The 27,565-nt window shown below is 36.5% G+C and overlaps 2 protein-coding genes across 5 annotated transcripts in view; one reads left to right on the forward strand and one right to left on the reverse strand.

Moving 5' to 3' along the window:
• The window catches only part of NCAPG (non-SMC condensin I complex subunit G), a 51,363-nt gene extending 36,714 nt beyond the window's left edge, over positions 1 to 14,649 (forward strand). The window contains exons 15-21 of the mRNA XM_032400091.1: positions 8,309 to 8,490; positions 8,765 to 8,939; positions 10,762 to 10,923; positions 11,213 to 11,351; positions 11,750 to 11,836; positions 13,288 to 13,357; positions 14,296 to 14,649. Coding sequence (XP_032255982.1) covers positions 8,309 to 8,490; positions 8,765 to 8,939; positions 10,762 to 10,923; positions 11,213 to 11,351; positions 11,750 to 11,836; positions 13,288 to 13,357; positions 14,296 to 14,419 — 939 coding nt within the window. The 3' untranslated portion in view covers positions 14,420 to 14,649. The remainder of the gene's footprint in view (positions 1 to 8,308; positions 8,491 to 8,764; positions 8,940 to 10,761; positions 10,924 to 11,212; positions 11,352 to 11,749; positions 11,837 to 13,287; positions 13,358 to 14,295) is intronic.
• Positions 14,440 to 27,565, reverse strand: part of LCORL (ligand dependent nuclear receptor corepressor like) — a 166,282-nt gene continuing 153,156 nt past the window's right edge. The window contains exon 8 of one of the 4 annotated variants that reach the window (XM_032400071.1): positions 14,440 to 17,093. In XM_032400071.1, coding sequence (XP_032255962.1) covers positions 17,080 to 17,093 — 14 coding nt within the window. In that variant the 3' untranslated portion in view covers positions 14,440 to 17,079. The remainder of the gene's footprint in view (positions 17,094 to 27,565) is intronic. The other 3 variants (XM_032400085.1, XM_032400083.1, XM_032400088.1) reach the window with 3 other exon arrangements.

Consider the following 27,565-nt stretch of genomic DNA (forward strand, 5'->3'; position numbering starts at 1 on the left):
TGTTGAGTAAAAGTGAGAGTGGATATCTTTGTCTTGTTCCTGATCTTAGGGGAAAAGCTCTGTTTTTTTTGTTTTTTTGTCTTTTTTTTAACCACTGAGTATGATGTTAGCTGTGGGTTTTTCATTTATGGCCTTTAGTATGTTGAGGTATGTTCCCTCTAAACATACTTTGTTGAGGGTTTTTATTATAAATGGATGGTTGTACTTGTCATATGCTTTTTCTACATCTATTGAAATGATCAGTAGATCAATAGAACATTAGCCTTTGTCTTATTGATTTGATGTATCATGTTGATTTGCAAATATTGAGCCACCCTTGCAACCCAGGAATAAATCCCACTTGATCATGGTGAATGATTTTTTTTTTTAATTTTTAAAAGTAAAAAAAATTTTAATGTACTGTTTCCATTTGCTAATATTTTGTTGAGGAATTTTGTATCTATGTTCATTAGCTATAATATATTATTTTGTAGTGTCTTTATGTGGTTTTGGTATCAGGGTGATGCTGGCTTCATAGAATGAATTTGGAAACTTTCCTTCCTCTTCTATTTTTTGGAATAGTTTGAGAAAAATAGGTAATAACTTATCTTTAAATGTTTGGTAAAATTCACTTGTAGGGCCTAGCGGCAAGTGGCCCTGAACTTTCGTTTTTTGGGAATTTTTTTTATTATTGACTCAATTTCATTGCTTGTAATTGAACCATTCATATTTTCTATTTATTCCTGATTCAGTTTGGGGAGGTTACATATTTCTAGGAATTTATCCGTTTCTTCTTGGTTGTTCAGTTTGTTGGCATATAATGTTTCATAATATTTGCTTATCATCTTTAGTATTTCTGTGATTTGCTTGTTATTTTTCTTCTTTCATTCTGATTTTGTTTGAGTCCTCCTTTTTTTCTTTTTCTTTTTTTTTTTGATGAATCTTGCTAGAGTTTGTCAGTTTTGTTGGTCTTTTCAAATAACAAGCTCCTGGTCCTGGCTTCATTTATCAGTTTTATTAGTTTTTATTTCATTTATTTTTTCTCTAATTTTTGTTATTTTCTTTCTTCTACTGGTTTTGGATTTTGTTTGTTCTTCTTTTTCTAGCTCCATTATGTGTAAGTTTAGGTTGTTTGAGATTTTTCTTCCTTCTTGAGGTAGGTCTGTATTGTGATAAACTTCCCTCTCAGAATAGCTTTTGGTGCATTCCCAAAGATTTTTTTCCTTTTCATGTCTCTCCATTTTACTTTTTGATTTGTTTGATTTCTTGGTTGCCTCCTTAATTGTTTAGTAGCATATTATTTAACCTCCATATATTTGTCTTCTTTCTAGATTTTTTTCTTGTGGTTGATTTCTAGTTTCATAGCATTTTGGTTGGAAAAGATGCATGGTATGATTTCAGTCCTTTTGTTGAGATTTGTTTTGTTGGCTAACGTGATCTTTTCTTGAGAATGTTCCATGTGCACTTGAAAACAATGTATATTCTGCTCTTTTGGGATGGAATGTTCTGAATATATATCTATTAGATCCATCTTGTTTAATGCATCACTGAAAGTCATTATTTCCTTGTTTATTTTCTGTTTGGATGATGTATCCATTTCTGTAAGTGGGGTATTGAAGTCCCCTACTATAATTATATTGCTATCGATTACTTCCTTTTTTGTTGTTGTTACCTTTTGATTATGTATTGTCCTTTGTCTCTAGTTGCAGACTTTGTTTTAAAGTCTGTTTTGTCTGATATAACTGTTTCTAGCCCAGCTTTCTTTTCACTTCCATTTGCAGATAAATGTTTTTCTATCCCTCACTTTCAATTTGCATATGTCTTTAGATCTGAAAAGAGTCTCTTGTAGGCAGCATTTTTTTTTTTTAAATCCATTCTGTCACTATATGTCTTTTGATTGGAACATTTAGTCCATTTACATTCAAAGTAATTATTGATAGGTATGTACTTACGGCTCTTCTTTTACTTGTTTTGTGGTTGTTTTTGTAGTTCTTCTCTGTTCCTTTCTTGGTCTCTTCATTCACGGTTTACTGGCTTTCTTTAGTGATATGCATGGATTCCTTTCTCTACTTTTTGCTTATCTGTTACCGATATTTGATTTATGGTTACCACCAGGTTTACATATAACCTGCTATATATGGATATGGCAGTTTATATTAAGTTGATGGTTGCTTAAGTTTGAACCATTTTCAAAGTACTAAATTTATACTCCTCTCTCCCCACATTTTAGATACACGGTGTTATACTTTATTTCTTTTCCTTTTGTGAATTCCTTGACTGATTTTTAGGTATACTTAATTTTACTCCTTTTGTGCTTCCTAGTTTTCTTACTCCTGCTTATGGTGTTTCTTTTCCACTAAAAGAATCCCCTGCAACATTTCTCATAAGGCTGGTTTATGGGGATGAATTCCTTTAACTTGTTTGTCTGAAAAACTCTTTATCTCTCCTTCTATTCTGAATGATAGTCTTGCTGGATGGAGTATTCTTGGTTGCAGGTTTTTTCTTTCAGCACTTTGAATATATCATGTCATTCTCTTCTGAGCTGCAAAATTTCTGCTGAAAAAGCAGCTGATATTCTTATGGGGTTTCCCTTGTGTGTAACCTTCTTCTTTTCTTTTTCTGCTTTTAAAATTCTCTTTAAAGTCAATTATCATATGGTTTCACTTATTTATGGAACATAAAGAATAGCATGGAGGACATTAGGAGAAGGAAGGGAAAAATGAAAGGGGGTGGAAATCAGAGGGAGAGATGAACCATGAGAGACTGTGGACTCTGGGAAACAAAGTGAGGGTTTTAGAGGGGAGGGGGTGGGAGGGATGGGTTAGCCTGGTGATGGGTATTATGGAGGGCACGTATTGCATGGAGCACTAGGTGTTATACACAAACAATGAATCAGGAAGACTACATCAAAAACTAATGATGGGGATGCCTGGGTGGCTCAGTCAGTTAAGCGGCTGCCTTCAGCTCAGGTCATGATCCCAGTGCTCTGGGATCAAGTCCCGCATCGGGCTCCTTGCTCAGCAGGGAGCCTGCTTCTCCCTCTGCCTGCAGCTACCCCTGCTTGTACTCTCGCTCACTCTCTCTCGCCCATGCTCTCTCTCTCTAACAAATAAATAAATAAAAATCTTTAAAAAAAAAAAAAAAAAACAAAAAACTAATGATGTACTGTATGGTGACTAACGTAACAGTTTAATAATAAAAATTAAAAAAAATAAAATTCTTTATCTCTACTTTTTGCCAATTTTTAAAAGATTTAATTATTTTAGAGAGCATGTGAGCGAGGGGAGGGGCAGAGGGAGAGGCAGAGAATCTCAAGCAGACTCCATGCTGAGTGTGGAGCCCGATGCAGGGCTTAATTCCATGACCCTGAGATCATGACTTGAGCTGAAAACCAAGAGTTGGGCACTCAACCGACTGAGCCACCCAGGCGCCCCACCACTTTTTGCCAGTTTAATTACTATGTGTTTGGTGTGGACCTCCTTGGGTTGATTTTGCTGGGGGCTTTCTGTGCCTCTTGGGTCTGGATTTCTGTTCCTTTCCCAGTTTTGGACAGTTTTCACCTATTCTTCAAATGAATTTTCTCCTCTTTTCTCTCTCTTCTCCTTCTGGGATCTCTATAATGCAAATGTTATTATGCTTGATGGTGTCACTGAATTCCCTTAATCTATTCTCATTTTTTATTATTTTTTCTTTTGTTCATCTTGATTATTTTCCATTACTCTGTCCTCCAGTTCACTGATCTGTTCTGCTTCCTCCAGTCTACTGTTTATTCCCTCTAGTGTATTTTTAATTTCAGTTATTGAGTTCTTCATTTCTGATTGGTTCTTTATTTTTTTCCATCCCTTTGTTATGGGTCTCACTGAGATCTTCCACTCTTTTCTCAAGTCCAGTGAGTATCTTAGTGACCATTACTTTAAATTATCTATCAGGCATATTACTTATCTCCTTTTCATTTAGCTCTGTTGCTTGTGATTTTGTCTTGTTCTTTTATTTGGGACATATTCCTCTGTCTCATTTTGTCTAACTCTGTCTCTGTTTCTATGTGTTAGGAAAGTCAGCTCTTTGTCTTCTGCTCTTGAAAGTAGTGGCCGTATGAAGAAGAGGTCCTGTAGTGTCCTGAGTGCAGTGTCCCCTGCTCACCAGAACCTGGTGCTTCAGGGGTGTCTCCTTTGTGTGCTACGCACCCTCCTGTTGTGGCTGGGCCACGTTTGCCTTCAGTCCAGTCATCTGCAATGGTTCCCTTTGCTTGTTGGCAAGCTTTAGTCCCTATATTTTTATGGGCCAGTCTGGGGCTACTTTAGGCTTGATTGGGTCAGCGTGGGTGTTTGTCAGAGATGTGTTCACAATGAACTGAAATGGCTCTCCCGGTGTTGTCCCCTGGGAAGCTTTCATTGGTAAGCAGGGCTGGCAGTCAGATTAGATGTGTGCCTTCACCCCACTGCTTTAGCTGCTTTGGAGAATTCCTGTTGTGGGTGGGTTGGAATGGGCAAGTCTGGAGAATTCAGGAGTGGGGTGTGCTGTTAGCAAGGTAGGTGGAACATGTTCATCCTGCGCTGATTCCCTCAAATGTTGGGTATCTGGGCTGGGGGCCAGAGGAGGGAAGTGGCACTGCCAGCTCTTTTGTTCTTGGAGAAGTCTCCTAAAGATCCCTGTCCCTCTAGCACACATTCTGAGATTAGTAAATAAATCTTCCTGTATACTCCAGGCCTTTTTCAAATTACTGCTTCCATGCTGTATCTTAGCAGTGTTCTTTGTTATGCTCTCTCCTTAAGGGCAGGGACTGAGTTTCCTATCTACATTTGTCTCTCCCAGAGCCCAGTTGGCTGATTTTTTAAGGTTCCAGGTGTTAAGCCCCACTGATTATAAGCACTCACAGTGTTAAGTCTCTCTGGTTTTCAAAGCCATATGTTACAAAGGGGATTCTTCCTTCCAGTGCAGTTCTCTGGTACCTGTGGTGCATGGGATGGGGTCTGCTCCTCTCCTCTGTCCAGGGGCTGCAATGTCCCTCCTGTGGACAGTCCCATGGGTCAGTTTGGTTCATGGCCATGTCTCCACCCTTCGTGCTCTTTTTGATGTGGCCTCTTCTCTACATTTAGCTGGGAGAGTCTGGGTCGTTTTCTGGGTGATTTACAGTGATGTGGGTATTACCTAGGTATATCCATGGGAGGAGGTGAGCTTAGGATACTCCTACTCCACCATCTTCCTGGAAGTCCAAGATTTTTTTTTTCTTTTTCACTGTAGGCATTTACTGCTATACATTGCCCTGTGAAGACAGCTTATGTTGCACTTCCTAAGTTTTGGGTTTTTGTATTTTTCATTTTAGTTCATTTCTAAGTGTTTTCTAAATTTTCTTTTTATGTCTTCTTTGACTCATTGGTTTGTAAAAAATATATTGTTTACACATATTTGTAAATTTTATAGTCTTCTTCTGGTATTGCTTTCTAGGTATATTCTCTTGTGGTTTGAGAAGATATTTTGATGTTTTAATTCTTTTAAAATTTATTTCGAGTTGTTTTTGGCCTAACATAGTGTCAGTCCATGAGGATATTCCATGTGCCCTTGAGAAGGAAGTGTATTCTACTATAGTGAGGTGGAGGGACTACATGTTTGGTGGGTCTGGTTGGTCTGTAATATTGTTCAAGTCCTTATTGTTGTTTTCCTACTGATCTGTCTGGGTGTTCTGTCCATTCCAGAAAGCTCTTCAGTTATTATTGTTGAGCTATTTCATTCTGCATTTCCGCCAATGCTTGTTTATGTATTCTGAGGCTCTGTTTGTTTTATCTATACTTTTAATTATCTTTTGATGAATTAACCTTTTTAATATCAGTATTTATCGTTCTTTGTCTCTTTTAACAGTTTTTGACTTACCACATTTTGATTGCAAAATTGTGGTAATCAATCCTTCCTTATCAGTGATTTAAGTGTAAATAAATTAAACTCACCAATCAAAAGGCAGATGTTGGTTTTAAATTTTGAGTTAATATTCAAGCAATATACTAATTTCCTGTTGGGAATTACCCAGTGCTGTGGGCTTGCTGACATTGCATTGGTAGAAAATGACTGAGCAGTAAAACTGTGTGACAAAGGAATGAAGCTTTTTTTTTTTTTTTTAATAGTACTGGTACCTTAATCTCTTTATGGCTATATTAGATTCTGTGGTTTTAACTTTATTTTTGTCATTACCACTAAACAAAATCTGACTTACTTCACTGCCCTCTGGGCCATAATAAGAATTTTTTTACATGCTTTAAAGACTTGCAGTTCTGTTTCATTTCAAATTCCTGACATTCAACTTCAGATGGATCACTATTGCTATCAGGAAAGTATGTCACAGTTAAACATTTTAAAGAGATGGGGAGCATGCAGCCTTTGAAGTTGTAGACTTGTACATTTGTGTTCTGGTTGCATTTGTGTGAATCTTCAATAAGGTGTTTACTGTCTCTGGCTTTTTTCCTCATCTGCAAAATGGGGATAATGACGCCTATTCACTGGATGGTTCTTTAATTAAGTCAACAAATATTTGAGGGTCGGGGGCACCTGGGTGGCTCAGTCGTTAAGCTTCTGCCTTCGGCTCAGGTCATGGTCCCAGGGTCCTGGCATCAAGCCCCACATCGGGCTCCCTGCTCCGTGGGAAGCCTGCTTCTCCCTCTCCCACTCCCCCTGCTGGTGTTCCCTCTCTCTCTGTGTATCTCTCTGTCAAATAAATAAATAAAATCTTAAAAAAAAAAAACAACAAATATTTGAGGGCGAATTATGTGCCAGTCACTATGTTCTTGAGAGTACAGTGCTGAGTGGAACAAGGTTTCTGCCCTCTGGTTGTTGTGAGCCCAAAATGAGTTAGTGTGTGGAAAGCACGTGCTAGTGCCCTAGCACTTATTAATCTTGTTGGCCTCTAAATCTTTATTTTTGTGTTTTGGAAAAATTTTTGATATAGTTCTTGTATTTGCTTGTTCCATTGTTTTTACTTCTGTCTCTAGTTTAGACTTGTTTTACATTCGTAGATTATAATCTGCAAAGATAATTTTCCTAAAATCTCATATAAGTCTTTATTTCTCTGCCATTTCAAAAACCTTAAGTGGTTCCACATCCTGCCTCACTACAGCTGAATGTTTTTGCCTGATTTTCAGGATCTCTATAATGTGATCACTGAGCAAATTTACTGTTCTTCAGTAATAATAAACAATAACTGATATTTGTTGAGGATTTACTATGTGGGTAGCACTTTTTAAAAAAATATTTTATTTATTTGAGACAGAGCGAAAGAGTGGGGGAAGAGCAGAGGGAGAGGGACAAGCACACTCCCTGCTGAGCTCTGAGCCCAACTCAGGTCTGGATCTTGTGACCCTGAGATCATAACTTGAGCTGAAACCAAGAGTCAGACACTTAACTGACTGAGCCACCCAGGCACCCCTATGTGGATAGTGCTTGTAAGAGTTTTATTTGTAGTATTTCTTTATCTTTGTAACTGTAATTTTATTATCCTTTTTTAAAATTCAGAACTTTTTATTTTTGAATGAAAAAAGTAGGGTACATGGGGTGCCTGGGTGGCTCAGTCAGTTGAGCGTCTGACTCTTGATTTTGGCTCAGGTCCTGATCTCAGGGTTATGGAATCAAGCCCCACGTTGGGGGCGCTGCACTTAGCGGGGAGTCTGCTTGAGATTCTCTCCCAGTGCCCCTTCCTCCACTCACGTGTGCTCCCTCTCTAAAATAAATATGTAAATCTTTTTTAAAAAATGGGGTACAAAGTTAATATGCACAGGATCATGCAGCTAGGAAGTGTCGGAGGCTTGACTTTAATAATTCAGTCTCAATAACTAGTATTTTTAGTTACCTGTCTTTATGCCTGTACCTGCATTTGAATATCATTGTATCTTCTTTTCCATTTTCTTCTCTAAGCTTTGCTTTGGTTACTCTTTCTAGGAATTCCTTTTTCCACTTGTACACCTTCTATTCCCATTTCCCCTTTATTCATACACATTGTCACTCCCACCTCTGGAGATTGTGTTTATAGGTCACCTTCCTCTCATGGTAGGGATTATTACTGAGTGTTTTCTATATCTTATCTCATGAGAAGCATGTAATACATTACTGTTGTAACTTTTGATTTCTTCTAAAAAAATTTTAAGGGAATTGAAGTTTTCTTAGCTAGACTAATAATTTGTCATATAGCCTTAACCTAAAATCTTTTTATGTATCTTTAACAAATTCATAGTATGAGTGATTTTTTGATAGTTCATGGAAGAATATTGTAGGACAGGCTACATTGTAAGGCTTTAGAAGGAAATACAAATTTAAAAAAATTTCTTTTAATGAAAGTCATTTTTATTAGGTGTCTGAACTCAGGACAGGAGCTGCAGAAGGACTAGCCAAGCTGATGTTCTCAGGGCTCTTGGTCAGCAGCAGGATTCTTTCTCGTCTTATCTTGTTATGGTACAATCCTGTGACTGAAGAGGATGTTCGACTTCGACATTGCCTAGGCGTGTTCTTCCCCATGTTTGCTTATGCGAGCAGGTATTTAGTTATATTGATAAATCCGAATCTGACTTGAAGTTAAATTCAGGCTCCCCATGAGTTATATCTATAAATATAATTTTGTTATTGTTCCTTTTTTTTTCAGTGGTTAGTAATGAAAATGAGAACTTACCTAGATTTTATTTACCTGAATTACTTGTCTCTTTCCTAGATGAAAATATACTGTATCTCGATGGGGTGAATTTTATACTTTTTTTTTGAGAATCCTATGCCTTTTCTTTGCTCACATACTTTTCAAATTGTTTTTCAATAGGACTAATCAGGAATGTTTTGAAGAAGCCTTTCTTCCAACTCTGCAAACACTGGCCAGTGCTCCTGCATCTTCTCCTTTAGCTGAAGTAGATATCACTAATGTTGCTGAGTTACTTGTAGATTTGACAAGACCAAGTGGATTAAATCCTCAGGCCAAGAATTCACAAGATTATCAGGTGGGTGGGTATGTTAGCCTATGGATGGTAAAGATGATGACTATCATACAGGTCACTGTTGTTTTTGATAAAATAATCCTTTTCATAGGTTCTTAGAAATAGAGGCCACGGTTTGATCTTGAGATTTCTGGTCTGTATGGTGGCACATAACACAAAGGAAGAAAAAGATCTTTTGGGAAATGTGATAATCATATAAAGATAGAGATAATTTGCTACTGAAATTCAGAACTTAGCAAAAATTCATCTCTCTCACTACCCCCTCCCAACCTAGTGCTGGCTATATTTAACATTCTGAAAAATATCCTGTGTTTATCTAGGACTCATTGAATCTTCAAACATTGGCTTATCTGCTTTGTTTCTGATACAAGGAAGGAGAATTCAAAGAATGAATTGGTCACCTCAAGCTCATTTTTGTTTTTAATTCAAAGAAGATAAGTTAACCGCAAACTGTCCCATAAATTAAACTTAAGCTGGGTTTTGGATCCTTTAACTTAATCATTTAATTAAACTTGTTACCATATTGAAAATTAATGTGTTATTAATGATTTCAGATGCCAGCTAATTAAGTTGAAAGTATAGCTTTTTAATTTAATTAATTTAGTGACTGCATACTCCATCCAAGTCATTATGTTACATGTTATTGGAAAGATGATTATAAAGGATATTAAGGCAAAATATAGTAAGGGTAGGTGATAGAGCTACTAAGTGCTTAGGACTTAAGAAGAAGGCAGGGTTCATGTAGTAGGGGTGACGAGTACAGCATTACTAGTAAAATTCACTTCGGTCTTATTGGGAATGAAAAAGACTTTAGGTAAAAGTGATTAAATGTAGCTGGTTGTCCAAGTCATGCAGGGAACTGTGGAAGAATCATTCTGGCTAAGGAGCCAGAATGGCCCTGTTGAGGGCAGAACATTAAGGTGTAGGGAATTTGGAGTTGGCCGTATTTGCCATAATGATGTAGGGTATATATTGAAAGGCTTAATGGGATGAAAATTACCTATTAGGAAGAACAGTTTGGTGGTCAGTATCGTTATATGAGGTGAACTGGTGAGAGGAATAGAGAGTGAATATTAAGAGAGCAGTTGGAAATCTGTATAATTAAGAGATAAAAAGCTTGTAGAAAAAAGATAATAGCAATAGAAAGTAGAAAGAAAAGAACAGTAGACAGTGACATGGAAAAAAAAAAGATGGGTATAAAGACATGAAGAAAGAACTTAGGGAGGCAAGGAAGATGGAGTCCAACCAAGATAACTCTTAAGGTCCTGAGTATGGGTTACAGAGGACTTCAAAGAAGCTGTTGACATCTTTTAATTGCAAAGTTTTCTCCTGATCAACATCCTGGAGGAGTGAGGGAAGTAGGTTGGGGCAGAGGAAGAACTTGAACTGTCATGCAGTCTTAAAGCCCCAGCTCATCCCACAGGAAGCTCCAGAACTGGGAAAATCCCTTGAGTTGTTCAGATGGAGACAAGGCTGGGCTGTTGACCTGCATATCTTCCAGCCACTGAAGGAGGACTAACGTGGCAGGCCCCACTGTCTCCAGCCTAGATCAGTTCTGCACCTGAGAACCTTTAGCCTCCAGAACGCAGAGTAGCTGGAGATGATTGCTTCATTCATGAAGGGGGTGGATCTGGACCCTGTACCACAGGATCCTCTATAAGAAGAGGGGGAGTTCAGTTTGGGAGGAATATGTTAAATTTGGATTTAGACATTTTGCATTTGAAATTATGGCAAGATAATTAGTTGGAAATGTTTGTTAGATATGTAGGAACTATATTGTAATACCATTTCCAGTTTACAAAACCTTTTTCTCTTGATTTTCTAGGCCTTATCAGTTCATGACAATTTGGCTATAAAAATTTGCAATGAGATCTTAACATGTCCATGTTCACCAGAAATTCGGGTCTATACGAAAGCCTTGGGTTCTTTAGAACTCAGTAGCAATCTTGCTCAAGATCTTTTGGTTCTGTTGAATGAAATTCTGGAGGTAAAGTAATTTCTAATTACTCTGTATATAAATTACTGTGAACAAATTTTTTATTAAAGTAGAATTTACATGGTTGTATTAAATTATTGTATTAAATACATTACATGGTTGTATTAAATTATACATATGTCGGCAAATTGTGTCTGCTTATTTGAAGTAAATATTTCCTTCATAAATTTAATAGAATTTTTTAAATGTTTTTAAACATCTTGATACCCATATATAGCTTTTCTGAAAGAAGATTAGAAAATGCTGCATTAAAAAACATTAATGATGTTTTCTATTATAGCAAGTAAAAGATAGGACATGTCTGAGAGCTCTGGAGAAAATCAAGATTCAGTTAGAAAAAGGAAATAAAGAGTATGATGACCAAGCGGTAGCAGCACAGGATGCCAACATGACTATGACTGCTTTTCAAATTGAAGATGGTAATAACATACTAACCTGAGTATTTGTAAGATTCTGTCCTTTGCATCTTAAAGAGGCACTTTTTTTTTCTCCTCTAACATGTGTTTGGATTTCAGAAATGAAAGAAAAATGTTTCTAATTAATTCCCTCGGAAAGTGTATTACTGATAAGTGTTTATTCCACTTTCGTAGTTTTTTTTATGTGTACATTTTTCACCATATGACCATGCATACTGTCTTAGATTTCGTTTGCTTTCCAGTATTCACGTTTTTTGGAACACTGATTTATGATAATTTTCAATAGCTGCTAATGGTACTGGTGTCATTTCTGTTTTATGAAAAATTGACTTGGAAAGACCATTTAAAATATTTAATGAAGCTTTTTAAAATTTACATTGTTGTGTCATTTCCTTTAATAGAAAAAAGTAAAGAAGCATATAAAACTCCTCTCAGGGATGTAAAAGCAACCCGAGCATCAAAATCCACTCAGCAAAAGACTAACAGAGGTAGTATATGGATCTTTATAATAAAACTTTTCAATTTTGTTTTCCAATGAAATACTCACTTTGCAAGTTTCCTTGTTGATAAAGATTTTTAAATGTCTCAGGTATCCTTTATTTTCAGTTCTTACAGCTGATATTAGGTTTTGCTTTGTGTCTAAAAGATTCTAATACCAGTGTTGCTCCAAGTGCTTTTGATTGAAAGAGTTACGATGCAATGTATCATATTGTAAAGGACTATTTGGGTTAAATTAAGATTTTTTTTATCAGATCAATGATGATTTTCTATTATTAGCTGGTTATATTCTGTCGTTTATATGATTAAGCACTTTTGAAAACCTTTTATCCCTGTAGTACTTGTCTGGGCTTCTGTTTTCCTTTTTCCCATTTTATTTCATAATTTTTCAACATCATTTATTTCCCAAGGGGTATCCAACAATAGGGGATTTGTTGGAATAAAGAAAATGTTGACAATTAGGGGATCACTTGGAAAAAAATCTGAAATTCAACATCTTTTTATTGTTTTATTATTATTACAAAAGCAGTTCATGCTTATTACAGAAGAATCAGAAAATACATGCAAGCAAACTAATATAAAGAACGCTAATCATCCCACCCACGAGCCAACCATTATTTCAATTCTTAAAAAACAATTTTGAGGCCCTATGCAGATTTAATTTTTTTCTAAATGGAATCTGGCCATAATATTTTTGTAGCCAATCACTTATTTACATGCTTATTGTTGGGTATTGTTCCAAATTAGTCCCATATTGTTGGATGTTTTCTTGGGGCTAGCTGCATTATGAGCAAATATGTAAGGTTGTGGAGAAAAACAGTTAAGTCTCACATGAATAATAAATAGGGTATATAAATTTCAACCAAATGTTCATACTGAGCAATTTGATCAGATTCTTATCATAAATGAGGGAGCATCATGGGCTAAACTTTATCTTCTTAACCTTGGAAGTTTCTAGCAAGTAGAATTTTTGCAACCTTCAGCATATTGTTAGAAGGTCTAGTTTTTATACTGAAAAATGTTTTATAACACATACTTGAATTGGCCATGTATACATTTGAATATTTTGTAAGAAGCCATTACCTTACTGATTAAAGTTCTCTCTCTCCCGGGTCTGCTGATGGGCATACCCCACTTTTCTCCCCTTAATTTTCATTAGTTTCTCCACAGGTCATGTGCTATAGCAGAAGTACTTCTCTTTACATAGCATGTTTTTCACATTCTTCTTTCTCCCAAATATATTTAACTAAAATTTGCCTCCTTATAATTTGATTTCCATATTTTCCTTTGCCTATTACCCAAGCTTACAAAAGAATAAATGGCTGGAAACTAGGAAGAAATTTGTTGCAGAGGGAAAATGAAGGATTTGGGTAGGTCAGAAAATAGAAACAGTAAGCAATTGAGAATAAATTTTGATAATGAATTATATACTGTTTTGAAGGACGGAGAAAAGTGACAGCTTCAGCTAGGATGAACAGGAGACGTCAGACTGTGGAGGTTGACTCTGAAAGGTATGCCATGTACATCTAGAAAATGGATGTGGTGTTTTTTTGGGTTTTTTTTGGTCTAGGAGTAGAAAAGAAATTGTAGTTTGCTAACACTGTGAAGGAGAGAACTCAGTATGTATAAGATACTCAGTGAAAACTGTAAATCGCAAGGTCTTGGATATATATAGTCTAGAATTCCATTATCAAGAGCATTTGACGTCCCATGTCTTGTGTGCTTTTCCTACTGGGATGGCCCGTAGTCTTAGGTGGTCATCTTTAATATGTCCTTTCAGTTTATATATCCATGTGTGCTTCTAACTACATGATTGTGTGTATGGCTCTCCGATCTTGAATTAGCAAACTCTTAAAGGATTTAGATTTGGGTTCTTGGCATTTATAAGCAGGATTACTCTATCATTGTAAATTATATATATTTGTCGTGTAGTGTTTATTTTTAGATTCTGCCAATTAAGCCACTGTCGTAAGCTGAAAGTTTGTAGTTGCCTTGTGTTCATCTATTGGTAAAATTGTAATGTGTGTATTTTCAGTATATAGCTTTAGGTTAAGTTTTGACTAAATTTAAAATGTTTTTTGGAAACCTGCTGTTTACAGAGTGTTTTAAGAATGTATTACCTAAATTAAGAGAATGTAAGATGTTTTTTCACTTTGTGTTGTCCTCCAAAATTCTTTTGGGCAGTTTTCCTGTTTAATCACTTCATTACAAAATGTTGTTTTTCCTTATAATACCAGGTTCCATATAGAAATAAAAAGCAATTAGCTAGGTTTTCCATGATTTACTTGGCAGGATAGCCAATAAGTCTTTTTTGGTTTTAGTTTTAAAAACTTAGTAAAATCAGGATATCAATTACACACTGATAAAATGACAGAAACAAAGTTTTATTGATAAATAAACTTGTTTTAAAGCTTGTATTTAAATTGGTGTATTTTCAACATCCATTTAGTGACCCTGAAATTCCAGAGCCAGAATCAGAAATGAAGATGAGATTGCCAAGACGAGCCAAAACAGCAGCACTAGAAAAAAGTAAACTTAACCTTGCAGAGTTTCTCAATGAAGATACAAGTTAGAAGAGATGATGGAGGTGAAGTCCTTTTAACCATGTCCTTTAAAATTATGTTCAGTTTTCTGCTTTAATAAAGTTACCCTTGTATCAAAATCAGAAAATGCCTGATAGCTTGTAGGACTTTGTGCTGTGTGACTCCATGTTGCTTTGGCCTTTACTGAAACATTAGGACAGCACCTGGCTGGCGCTCCACAGAAGCCCGCAGCGGACCCGGGGGTGTAACCAGCGTCTAAGGTGGGCCTAGGAACCTGCTTTGCAAATCGGCTTCTCAGGTGATGCGTGAACTCTCACATTTAGTATATGGCGTTCTGGACAGCTTCTCAGTGTAACTAGCTAGTAGCTTGCATTTGAGAAGCTTATGATTTAGATGGGGCACATCCAACACAGATGAGAACACTTCAGAACACATTTAAAAAGGGACATCTCAAGGGCAAATGAAGTACCACAAACTGGCTAGAAAGGAGCTTGCTTTCTTTTCCTTCAGGGAGGAGGACTACTACAATGACTCCAAAGTTCCCAGCATCTAAGCTGAACAGTTATTTTGATAATTTTGTGATTCTTACACTAAAAACATTTTGGTAATGCTATCTGAATGGATAATAATTTCTCTTCTTACAATATTTGCATATGAGAGCTCTAGTTTTCTTATGTTTCTGATGGCGTTTCTTGGGTTAGGAGATGTTCACATGTACTTTTTTTTTTTTTAAGTAATCTCTACACCCAGTATGGGGCTCGAACTCATGCCCCAAGATCCAGAGTCACATGCTCTCTCTACTGACTGAGCCAGGCAGGTGCCCACACTTACACATGCTAATTATGGAGTTGCTTTCTACGTTTTTGGCATAACAAAATAAATACTGTGGATAATAAAAGACAATTCTAGTAGGAAAAGCATGACAGGAAGTCCTTTATATACTAGTTTATGAGCACTGTTTCTTCATTGTCAATCTCATTTTTCTTCCCAAATTGGCACTTGCCTCAGTTGTGGAACGGAGTATGAACTCAGTCCTCTTTCCGTCTGCAACACCCAGCAAAACATGTTTTCTTATCCCTCTGATTACCTTTTCTCTTTATTATCCAGAATAGAAATGTCCTAACATTGGATCTGTTTTATTAATAATTGTGCTTTTTAAGGTTTATTTAGGCCATTCATTTAAGGTGATGTTCTAAGATAGAGCTAAATTAAAATCGTTGTGCTTTTTAGAACCAAATTGCTATATTACATACATATATGTGCTTTATAAAACTCAGAAATATAAAAGGAGTCTGAAAGTTACAAAGTAAGAATGCTTATTAAGCAAAAGGAAAAGGCAGATGTGGTCGTAAAAACAATAAAAAATAGATGATTGTTTTTCATTCTGTTGGCTCTGTGTCTTCCTGTGCTTCAAATTCCTTATGTAAGTCTTATTTTGTTAAATCCCTGTCACTTTAAAAATAATTTTTTGGGGTGAGGGATAGGGAGAAATAGGACTTAAAGTGTACACAGAATGTGCTATAAGGAAAAGTGTTTAGAAACACCATAGACTAAATCCCATTTACCCCACAGCCAGGCTATCCAAAGGGAAGGAGCCATGTTCTTATATACTTCCATGGACCACCATACCAGAGCTTTTTTTCTCTGGCATGGGAAAAATAAATTTAAGCACCAAACCTTTAGTATTCTTACTATTCAAGTTTTAGACACAATCATGTAGCCATTGCTGAAGCTATGCTTTTGCACTATTATAGTTAAAGGTAAGGAATTTTATCCTGATTTTAAAAGACATTTTACACTTAAATGGCTAAAATACAATAAAATCAATAGATGTAAATCCATTTACCATTTTTTCATTCAAAACTGGTAACTTACACCAAACAGTATTCTTGTCTGCAAGAGGCACAGCTTTGCTGAAGAGTAAAACATGCAATTGTGCCACTGATCTTACAGCCCACAGATTTTATAGGTTTAAAAGTACAGAGAAAGAACTGATCAGCTCAAATTCTATGAATGAAAACATGCTACTTGGTGATAAACTATGATCAATTTTTCTATACATATATAACTTTGAAAGAGATAGATATACTTCTAAGAGATACCTTTGCCTTTTACCAGTTTGCTTCGAGGTAGTTGGTATCCACCTATTATACAACTGTTCATGGTCAGGTCATCACAAATCTTTACAATACTAGCCTTCTAAATCACATAATGCAGTATATATTAAAACTTTGTGCACAGAAATAAAACCGGGGACAATTATGTATTTAAACTTAGGGCATAAAAAAATTCACAAAATACCTTTAAAAAGAGAAACATCAAAATCCATTTGTACTGCAAAATTCCACAACGGTCCGGTGTAAAACGTAAAAAAACATACAAAGAATATAATCCAAATGATTAATGCTAATGATTACATTTAATATAAAGACATCACAGGACTAGAAATATTTCAAGATCAATTGATAAATGCAGAAAGAATACTGATGTACAAAATAAGGATAGTGCAAGAAGAACTGCAATCTATTTCTCTTCACTTTTGAGGTTTTGGTTGTGAACTGTACAGCTCGCTAGAGATGCTGCTGTCAAATTCAGATTCCATTCAATGGGACGATTAAGGCACATCTTAATGGGGCTCAAAGGGCAACTTGCTGTATTCCCATCGGACAAATTCAATTTCTCATCAGTTTTCATTTGTAGCATGCTGGAAAAAAAAGTGCAAAGCATTTTAGTTTAACTTCAAAGAAATTATCAACTTGTAAAAGAAAATTCAGTCATTTTTATTGTTTGGACCTCTAAACAGAGTAGATAGGGCATTTTATTACCCTGAAAGTACAAGAGTTTTGTTCTGTTTCTTAGCTCCAGCCTCCTTACTGAACTGAATACATTACATATAGCCAGGTACTTAAGACGTCACCCAGATAGCGCTGGACAACAAAACCACTGTGTATGTGGATTCCATAAGTATACTCATGACATTTAACCTACTGAACTTGGCAGGATTCAACCCTTCTCATTTGTCCTTTAACTTACCAGGATCAGAGCCACTTTGAGACAAGAAGGAATTAACCTTTGTTTGAAAGTCTACCATGTTCTAGGCACATTCACATGTATTATCTCATTTAAATTTCATAACAACCAAGCAAGGTTGGTATACTTAACCTGATGATAAACAATAAAAGTGAGTCTTAGACTCAAGTACAAATATGTCTGAAGTTATAGAGTCACCCAACGAATTGGAATACGGTCCTTCCTCTTTCCCTTATGCTTGTCTACTAGCTCTCTGATGAGAATCTTTAGAAACAGAAACTTAAGAGTCCAAAGGGTAGCTAGTCCACATGTAATGGACATGTAGTCCTGAATCTTAAATAATATTCATGATAGTCTATTCACATTTTCAGATGTGAATCCTTATGTTTATAAACTAATAGCTTGCTGTACAGTAGCTCATTTGATGCTTAACTGATTAGTTTGGTTGGACTACATCATTCCTAACCTTTCTCCAATGACAGATCTAGGATTCTTTCTATTAGTGAAGAGGAAATAGGCATGTAGTATTTAAGTGACTTGTTACAAGCGGCAGCTTCCTCCAGACCTCAGTAGCATTTTCCTGATCTTTCCTTGCAACGTCAAAAACGGACTCATTTGCCATTCAATAAACCAGAGAGATTTAACCTGTTATAGCATATTTCAATGGCTATCATGTTGCCACTGAGTTCTCCCCAGGCAAATGGTCCCAGTTTCACTGAATAACATAGTTTCAGCTTCATAGATATGAAGCAAAATGACAAACTACAAGTAGCTTCAAAGGTTACTCATCAAAAATAGAAAATCACTTAAAAAGCCAAAAAACAGAGGTGAATACATAAGAATATATTTAAAGTAGGTCATGGCCTGATAAATGACAAAGAGATCCAAAATACAATATTCTCATTCATATCAGAAATCTTAACTGATTTTTGAAAATATTTGCATCGGTTACTATTATTAGACTGATGGCCTCATGGACCTCAAGATTTTTTGTTTTTCAAGTTAGCAAAGCTCAGATAAAGCAGTAATGTTTTTCCTTCTTCCAAGGACTGCTAGCCTTCGTATTTGTATTATTTGTATATATACCTCTTTGAGAAACTCTAAGGCAAGCTATAAAAATACAAATATATTTATTAAGATAGCTTGGTAGATCAAGTATCAATGCCAAAAGAAGATGATGGCATGAAGCAACAAATGATGATAAAAACAATTTTTGCTAAAAAAAACCTAAAAGACCCCGATTTTTGCTGTTTGATTGACAAAGGTATATTCATCAGAGAATAATACTTTAATAACTACATTGTTCTTTTTAAGACCTTCAAAAACATTAAAGTTACTTTTCTAGAGAGTGTACTCCAAATTTGGGTACACAAACTCCAGGAGTGCACAAACTATACACATGCATGGGAAGAAAATTCCAGTTTTAAAAGAAATATGTTAGTACTAGTACACAGATTGACATACTTAATTCATAAATATACACTTAAAACTCAGTGTGCAAAGTTTGGGGCTACTAATCTATAGAATACTAAGAGTAGAAGAATATAGCTATCTTCAAGTGCTAGAAACAGAGGCATTAGAACAATAGAGCTAGAAGGGACCTTTCTAGACACCACCCACCCACCCCTTTTTTAAGATGGGGAAACTAAGGTATAGGAAAATAGAAAAATAAACTTCTTTTCTCAGAGTGTTCCAATCAGATGTACGTGGACTAATATAAGAACCTGGATCTCTTAAGTAATCTAGTAATAACCAAAGCACTTCTCAATTCCATTTTCTGTACCAAATTATTTAACATTGGGTACCCACTAGAAAGCACCTCTGAGGTACAAAGATGAGGGAGCATACACAGTGCATGCTTTCAAAGAATTTGCAATCTAGAATTTTTAACAAATAATCCTTTATATTTGGAAGTTGCAAAATTGACTAGTTAGGTTTAATGTCAGGAATTTGTAGTACAATCATACATATTTGTACCAAGTGAAAGATTAAATATTCCTCAACTTTTTTTTTTTTTTTTAAAGTAATCTCTACACCCAATATGGGGCTTGAACTCACGATCACAAGATGAAGAGTCCCAAGCTCTACTGACAGAGCTAGCCAGGTACCCCCTCAAATTTTCTTGATGTACTTTTTAAACTCTTTATTTTGTATGTTTTTAAAAATTAAGTTGAATACTCTTGTATGTGTCTGTGTATTCAACTGTATCTATAGGGTTGATGTCTAGGAATAGGATAAATTGAGTCACAAGGTGCTTTTAAAGTTCTGATAGATATTACCAAAATATCCTTCATGGATTACGTACCATTTTACGCTCTTGCCAACAACGTGTGCAAATGTCTTTCATTTTCTTACCAATAATGTATAATAAAACGGATCTTTGAAAAAAATGATAGGTCAAAAAATGATATTTCATTGTTTAATTTGCATTTCTCTTATGAGGAAGGTTCAGCTTATTTTCATATTGATATGTAGTTAAGATTGGTGCTCTGTTCTATGTGATTTACAATCCCACTCCCCTCCCTACGCGGCCTAGTTCATTAGTGTTTGTATCTGCTTATGGTGATTTTGTCATGAATCCATTCTAAATTTTGGATCATCAAATGTAGCAGTCTTTTATTTCATGGCTTCTTTGCCTTACGTATGATTAGAAAGTTGAAGCAGCAGCATTTAAACTTATCAGATCAAGTGGCTTTATATATCCATATCAAGGATTCTACTGAAAGCTCAGTGACAGTGTATAAAGAACTGGGGAGAGGAACATAAAGACTTGAGTCCCAGTTCTGAGAAGATCAATCATCAGCCTTATGACCTTGGACAAGTAACCTTAGTCTCTTTCATTCTCCTTTTCTCATCTTTAAAAAAAGATATTGAGGGGCGCTTGGGGGGCTCAGTCAGTTAAGCATCCGACTCTTGATTTTGGCTCAGGTCATGATCTCAGGGTTGTAAGATTGAGCCCCGCGTTGGACTCTGTGCTGGGCATGAAGCCTGCTTGAGATTCTCTCTCTCCCTCTCAAAAAAAATGAAACATCATCCTGTTTACCGTTACATTTCTGAATGATTTAATGAGAGCCATTTAACATGATTTAAAAACCATACGGAGCTGTCGACAAATGCAAAGGTTTAATTTAACACTGTGTCTTTTGGTGAATGGGGGACAAAGCTGGAAGAGAGGTACTCACCCTAAGGCCTCTTCTATCAAACTAGCAACCGAGACAGACGGTAGGTGAGGAGTGAATGAGGACAAGGAAGGGGCACTGAAATGATCATCTGGACATACAAGCCTATTTTCAATACTTCTGTAATTTCATCCACCCTAAGTAAGGTAGAACGTCTCTCCAGAATGTGAATGGAGGTTTACAAGAATATGTGCATTTGGGAAGTATAAAAGATGAAAATCTTTTGTGGGTCATGGAAATCCAAACAGTTACAATGTGTGATTTAAATTAATGATTACTGGGGTGCCTGGGTGGCTCAGAGGGTTAGGTGGCCAACTCTTGATTTTGGCTCAGGTCATGATCTTGGGGTCTTGAGATCAAGCCCCACATTGGGCTATGTGCTTGGCGCCCAGTCTACTTGAGATTCTCTCTCTCCCTCTCTGCTCATGAGCTCACGAATACATAAAATCTTTAAAAAATATTTTAAAAAATGATTACTGATAATTCTAACAAAAAAATTTTAATATATCTAGCCGTAATAATTCACACTTGTTTTACTTATTACCAGAGATATGGGATAGTTCATTTCTGTCATAGAGACAATAAACTTTAATGTAAGCTAGCCAAATCGCAGGAAACAAATTTTAGTGTGAGCAAGACAGTTCTGAAAAGATCATTTCTAGAGCAGTTGCTACATGCTAGGCACTATGCTAAAAATCTTTCCGATAATATTGCATTCAATTCCAAAAACCACCACTGAGGCTCAAAGAAGTAAAATGATGCATTAAGGTTCACTCAACTAATAAATGCAAGTTCAGAGTCTAGGATTTATTACCCTATCCTGCATACTAACTCTTGGGCTGTAATTCTGTCATGATTCTCCCTTTATGTTAATACCCATTTATCTATTTCTTCAGAATACTTAACATATGATAAGTGCCTCGTCTACAGATTTCAGACAGACAGACATTCTGAAGGGCTACAGCCACAACCGTATCTAGGAAATTATATATGTAGAGCATGAAGTTTCCTCATATTTAACTAAATAAGTAGTAGTCATATCTTTCAATTTCTCAAGATAAAAAAAAGAAAATATGTTAGGGCACAGACATGTTTTTTGAGAGCTATCATAAGAGTATTTTTTTTTTTTTAAAGATTTATTTTAGAGAGAGAAAGCTGTGGGGAAGGCCAGAGGGAGAGGGAGGGGGAGAGAGAAAGAATCTCAAGCAGACTCCTCGCTGATCTCGGAGCCCCATGCAGGGCTCGATCCCACAACCCTGAGATCATGACCTGAGCCAAAATCAAGAGTCGGACACTCAACTGACTGAGCCACCAAGGCTCCCCTACCATAAGAGTATTGTTTAGGTTAAAGGTTTTAAGAAACATAAGTTCATCTTTTCAAAGGGAGAAAAGTCAGCTGTATGCACGGATAAACAAATCTGGTATAGGATTTAGAATGTGAATAGTTACTATAAAGTACCCGAAACTATCGAATTTGAACTCATCTATTTAACTCCAAATTCTGAATGACTGGTTTATTTCCTCTGGCAATAGCGTCATCTTATGTTGTGAAAATTTACTGAATAGCTATTATAGCTATACCCTTGAGCCTGATTCTCCACAAGTCTATCCAAATACCACAATAGGGTTGTTAAATGTGTAAACTGGATCAGAGAACATTTATGAAGTCAACAAGCATATTCCCATGGTTTTGATGTAGTAAGAAGTTATAAAAATGAAATCCTTGGTCTAGTGGACTCTAAATTTGATAATTCCAGGGTTCCCAGAGGCCAATACCAAGGACTTCGCCATCTATCAAAGTGTTTCAGTTCTATGACGAGCTGGCATGCATTTATAAGCCAGGTCGGCTGGTTACCAAAGTTAGTATTCACTCATTCTTCCCTCAAATCCTTAACCAACACCTACCTAATGTATTTAGAATATAAAATACTGTGATGGTGTCTGTCTTCAAGGGTTTTGCAGCTTGGTAAGGAGGCAGAAGGGAGAAGTATTCATAAATTATCAAAATAAATATATTTATTTTATTATAAATAGATATAGAAGAGGTAACTGAAGACTAAGGGATTACAGAGAAGGGAAATTAATCCCAGCAGTGGGGAGGTTGGGGAAAAAATATTTGAAATAGGTCTAAAGTAAATTCTTTACTAAAGGATTTTAGTAAATTGGGACAGAGGGAAGCTTTCATAGAGCCTAAGTTTTGATTCCGAATTAAATCACTCACCTGCTAAGTGTACATTCCTTAACCTCTAAGCTTCAATTTAACTGAAAAGTGAAGATAATGAGAGTACCCACCTCTTAAGGGTAATGCGATTATTACATGAGTTTATGTAAACAAAGCAGTTGGTATAGAGAATGCATGTAAAATGCCTGGCTGGACACATAGTAAGGACTCGATAAATGTTAATATTAGTACTACTAACAAAAAGTCAAAAGGTACACATGTGGGGATACAGGATGACAGATATGTGTATGATTTGTTTTTGCACTAGTACAGCCATTTAATTTTAAATCTCTGGGCTTTAAAGGGGAGGAGGATTCAAATGAAAGAGCCATAGGGATCTAGCCAGTTACACATGGTCTACCAGTGGAACATGATGTCTAACGTAAATCCTTTCTCTTGTTGGCAAACTCTGTAAGAGTTAGGTTATACAGGTTTTTTGTTTTTAAAGACTTAATTTATCTCAAGAGAAAAATTTCTCTTTCGTAGGATACTGGTGAATTTAAGGGCCCTGGCAGATTAAGTGGTAGATTTTAAGTCGGACATTTTTTCTGACTTGCTTTTGATTATTTGATGTGGTTATTTGGAGGAACAGAAGAACCTGGTGGTTAAGAGTAAGACTTTGAAGTCTCATATTTTTGGATTAGAATCGCAGATTTGCAGTTTACTCCAAACAATTTCAGAAGAACTACTTTTTTTAATATAAAGATTAGCATAGTATGTGCTTAACTAGTAAGTGCTATCATGATTATTAGAGCAAACCATAAAGATTAAGAAAACATCTAGAATAAAAAGAATAGTTTCTCCTGAGAAATAGGATATCTACCTGAATTTTTAGTTGGATGGAATAAAGGAAATTATAGTCCGATTAAAGGCACAAAACCAATTCTCTTCAGAAATCAATGAACAGTTTGCAGTGCTATGTGATTTACAAGTGATCATTGGCCAGGTAGGGCCAAAAAGAATTTACCTGAATTTCTTAATTAACTTGTATATTAAATTAGTATAATGCAACTGTGCCTAAAGCAGTATCTTAAATATAATAGGTATTCAGATATTCAATAAACACAAATGTGACTCACATACATTTATAAAAATAGGAAATTTTAGTACTAAATTAAAAACACTTAGCAAGTTATTGATCTAAAATAATGCCAACCGACTAACTGTGAAAGAGTGTGGAACCTGACAGCCCTTAGAAAGATTTTGGATCCTGTTCCCATTTGCCTTCTGAGGAACTTAAAAATGATTATAATCAATGATCATAATCAATGATCCCTTCCTTTTTTTTTTTTTAATATAGCTGCATCTACAGCCCAAATTCTTCACCCCTCCCTATATTCATCTCTTTGCCCTATTATTTTGCAATGTCCTCTCATTCTAGCCTCACCCATGTGACTTGCTTTGGCCAACAGGATGTTAGCAAGTATGAACTCTAAACTGGCTGAGGCCAGTGCAAGCTGAAGCTTGAGAAACTACTTGGGCACTTATGCCCCCTTGTGTATCTCTGTTTTTGCCATGAGAACAATGCCTGGGCTGGCCTGCTGGATGGATGTGAGACGCAGAGAGGGGCTAACCTGGCTCACCTGATAGCTAGCTAGTACAAGGCATGTGAGGGAACCCAGCCAAAGCCAAAAGAACCTCTTAGCCTTATTTGCCAGTCAGAGATACAGGAGTGAAATAAGTGCTTAATTTACTTAAGGGAGTAAGTTTTGGGGTGGTTTGTAAGGTAGCACTGTTGTGGCAATAGATAAATACTAGAACATGTCTTCTCCTCACCATGATGTGCAAGGTCTCTCATTCCTTAAAAATAAAAACAAACAAGTGCAAGGTCTCTCATTCCTAAAAACAAAAACAAAACAAAACTTCACTCAATCTTTTATTTTCCTCAAAATAACATTTTTAGGGCTAGGTTATTTTAATGAGTTATCCTATACTTGCTATCACCATTTTCTTCTCTCTTATTCTTAACCTACTCCAATCTGGCTTCCAGGTCTTTCACTCCATGAAAACAGCACTTACTAAAGTCACCAATGAATTGATAAGTCTGATGAATGATCTTTAATTTTCAACTTTTTTGCCTTCCTAAGAACATTAAACACTATTGGTCATTTCCTCTGCTATAGACTGAACTGTGTACCTCCCTGTTTTATATGCTGAAGTTCTAACCCCCTATATTAAGAGATATAGGGCCTTTAGGAGGTAACTAAGGTAAAATAAGGTTACAGGGTGGAGCCCTAATCTGATGGCCTTGTTGTCTCCATAAGAAGAGAAGAAGATACCACAGAATGGGAAGGTAGCCATTTGCAAACCAGCAATAGAGACCCACCAGAAACTGAACCCTCCAGACCTTGATCTTGGACTTTCCAGCCTCCAGAACTGTGAGAAAACAAATCTCTGTCATTAAGACACGCAGTCTAGGGGTGCCTGGGTGGCTCAGTCGGTTAAGCGGCTGCCTTCAGCTCAGGTCATGATCCCGGGGTCCTGGGATCGAGCCCCGCATTGGGCTCCCTGCTCAGCAGAGAGCCTGCTTCTCCCTTTCCCTCTGCCTGCCACTCTGCCTACTTGTGCTATCTCTCCGTCAAATAAATAAATTTAAAAAAATCTTTAAAAAAAAAAGACACGCAGTCTACAGTATTTTGTGATGGCAGCCTGAGAAGAGTAAACCTCTTTCTTGAAACTCACTTTTTTTTTTTGGCTTTTGAGACAAAACACAATATTGGCTTTCTTCTTCCTCTTCCCTTCACTGCAAGTCATCCTCCTCTTGGATGGCTTGGAATTTCTCAAGCCTAAGTCCCAGGCTTCCTTTTCTTCTTCTATAATCTTTCTTTAGGGGTTCTCATCCATACTCAGTTTCAGTTATCAATGACATCTCAGACATCTCAAATCCTCCCACTGCTCACCACATTACTTCTTCAAAAAGGATTTCCCTGAGTACTCAACCTAAAGTTATTACCACTAGAAACTCTTTAGATCATCTAATTTCATTAACACAGAACTTACAATTGCTTATGTTTTTCCTCCCTCCCATTAAAATACGAGCTTGATGACAGAGTACAACATATTGGTCTTGTTCAACATATTATTTCCAGTACCCTGCATATAGAAACTGGATAAATATCTGTCAAAAGAATAAATCTAGGACTTCTGCTTCTGGCTATGATGAAGTAACAGGAATCAGATTTACCCTCTCACTTTAAACAACTTAAAAAATAGACAAAAATATAAGCAATATATATAGTAGGCTCCACATCCAGCATGGAGCCCAATGTGGGGCTTGAACGCACGACCCTGACATCAAGACCTGAGCTGAAATTGAGAGCCAGATGCTTAACTGACGGAGCCACCCATGTGCCTCTGAAATATTTTTAAGACAATGGATGAAAGAAAGTACCGGGTGACTGTGATCCCTGAAAGAAGGGAACAAAGGAGGGAAGTCATAAAAATTGCTCTGGCTTACTGCCTGAAGAATTTCCAGCCTGCAGTTTCAAGAGAGGGACCAAAAGGAGCTTGGAGATCTTCCTGAGATGAGAGGACAGTTTGTTGCTGAGGGAGACCAAAGCAACCAGAATCTGTGGGGCAGAGATCTGCACTGGCTTCCCTCGAATATGTAGATAAATACTGATCAGTGCATGATAAATGTTTCCCAAATCTGTGAAAAAGACCACTGAAAAGGACCAGGCGGAAAATTGCTAGAGGCCATACAGGACTGGATATAATTTGTGTTCCCACCAGCAAGAACGGAAAGACCCCCTGACACATATGACAGTAAATAATTATTGGTAGTGCCTCACTAGTGGGGTAAAATTAGCACTACTGACATTTGGGGCCAAGTGATTCTTTATTGTGAGGAGCTGTCTTATTATGCACTGTAGAATGTTTAGCAGCATCTCTGGCCTCTACCCACTAAGTATGACAATCCAAAATGTCTCTATACATCCTCAAATATCCTCTGCAGGTCATCCCCAGTTGAGAACCACTGTCCTAGACCAAAGGCTGTTCCAACTCTGCCTATCAATGCCCAAAAGCAAGATTTGAAACAATAAAGTTTTCTTAATGAGTTAATAGTGTCTCAGAACAGAGCCACAAAACATTGAAGACACTGGAAAAACAAAACAAAAAAACCCCAGCATACAAGGTAAAATCGACAATGTCCAGCATCCAATCCAAAATTACCAGGCATGCAAAAAACAGGAAAATATGATCCAAAATGAGGAGAAAAATCAATCAGTAGGAACTGATAGCACACAATGTAAAATTAGCACACAAGGATTATTAGTGCAAGTACTTTCAAGAAGCTGAGGAAAGCATAAGCATGAGGAGAAATATAGTAAATACAAAGAAGACTAAATTTATTTATTTATTAAAAGGATTTTATTTCTTTATTTGTGAGAGAGAGAGACATAGCAAGAGAGAGAGAGCACCAGCAGAGGGGAGAGGGAGAAGCAGGTTCCCTGCTGAGCAGGGAGACCAACATGGGGCTCGATCCTAGGACCCTGGGCTCATGACCTGAGCCGAAGGCAGACACTTAACCAGCGGAGCCACCCAGGTGCCCCAGAAGACTAAATTTAAATCTCTGGAGATGAAAATATAATTTCTGAAATGAAAATATCCTGGCTGTTACTAACAGCAGATTAGACAATCCAAAGAAGAGTTTATCAAACTTAAAAACATGAAATAGCATAATCCAAAATGAAACAGAGAAAAAAATGTAGAAAAATGAACAGGTATCAGTGTTCTATGCGGCAA

This window comes from Phoca vitulina, unplaced genomic scaffold (assembly GCF_004348235.1).
Source record: "Phoca vitulina isolate PV1807 unplaced genomic scaffold, GSC_HSeal_1.0 scaffold3, whole genome shotgun sequence".
NCBI lineage: Eukaryota > Metazoa > Chordata > Mammalia > Carnivora > Phocidae > Phoca > Phoca vitulina.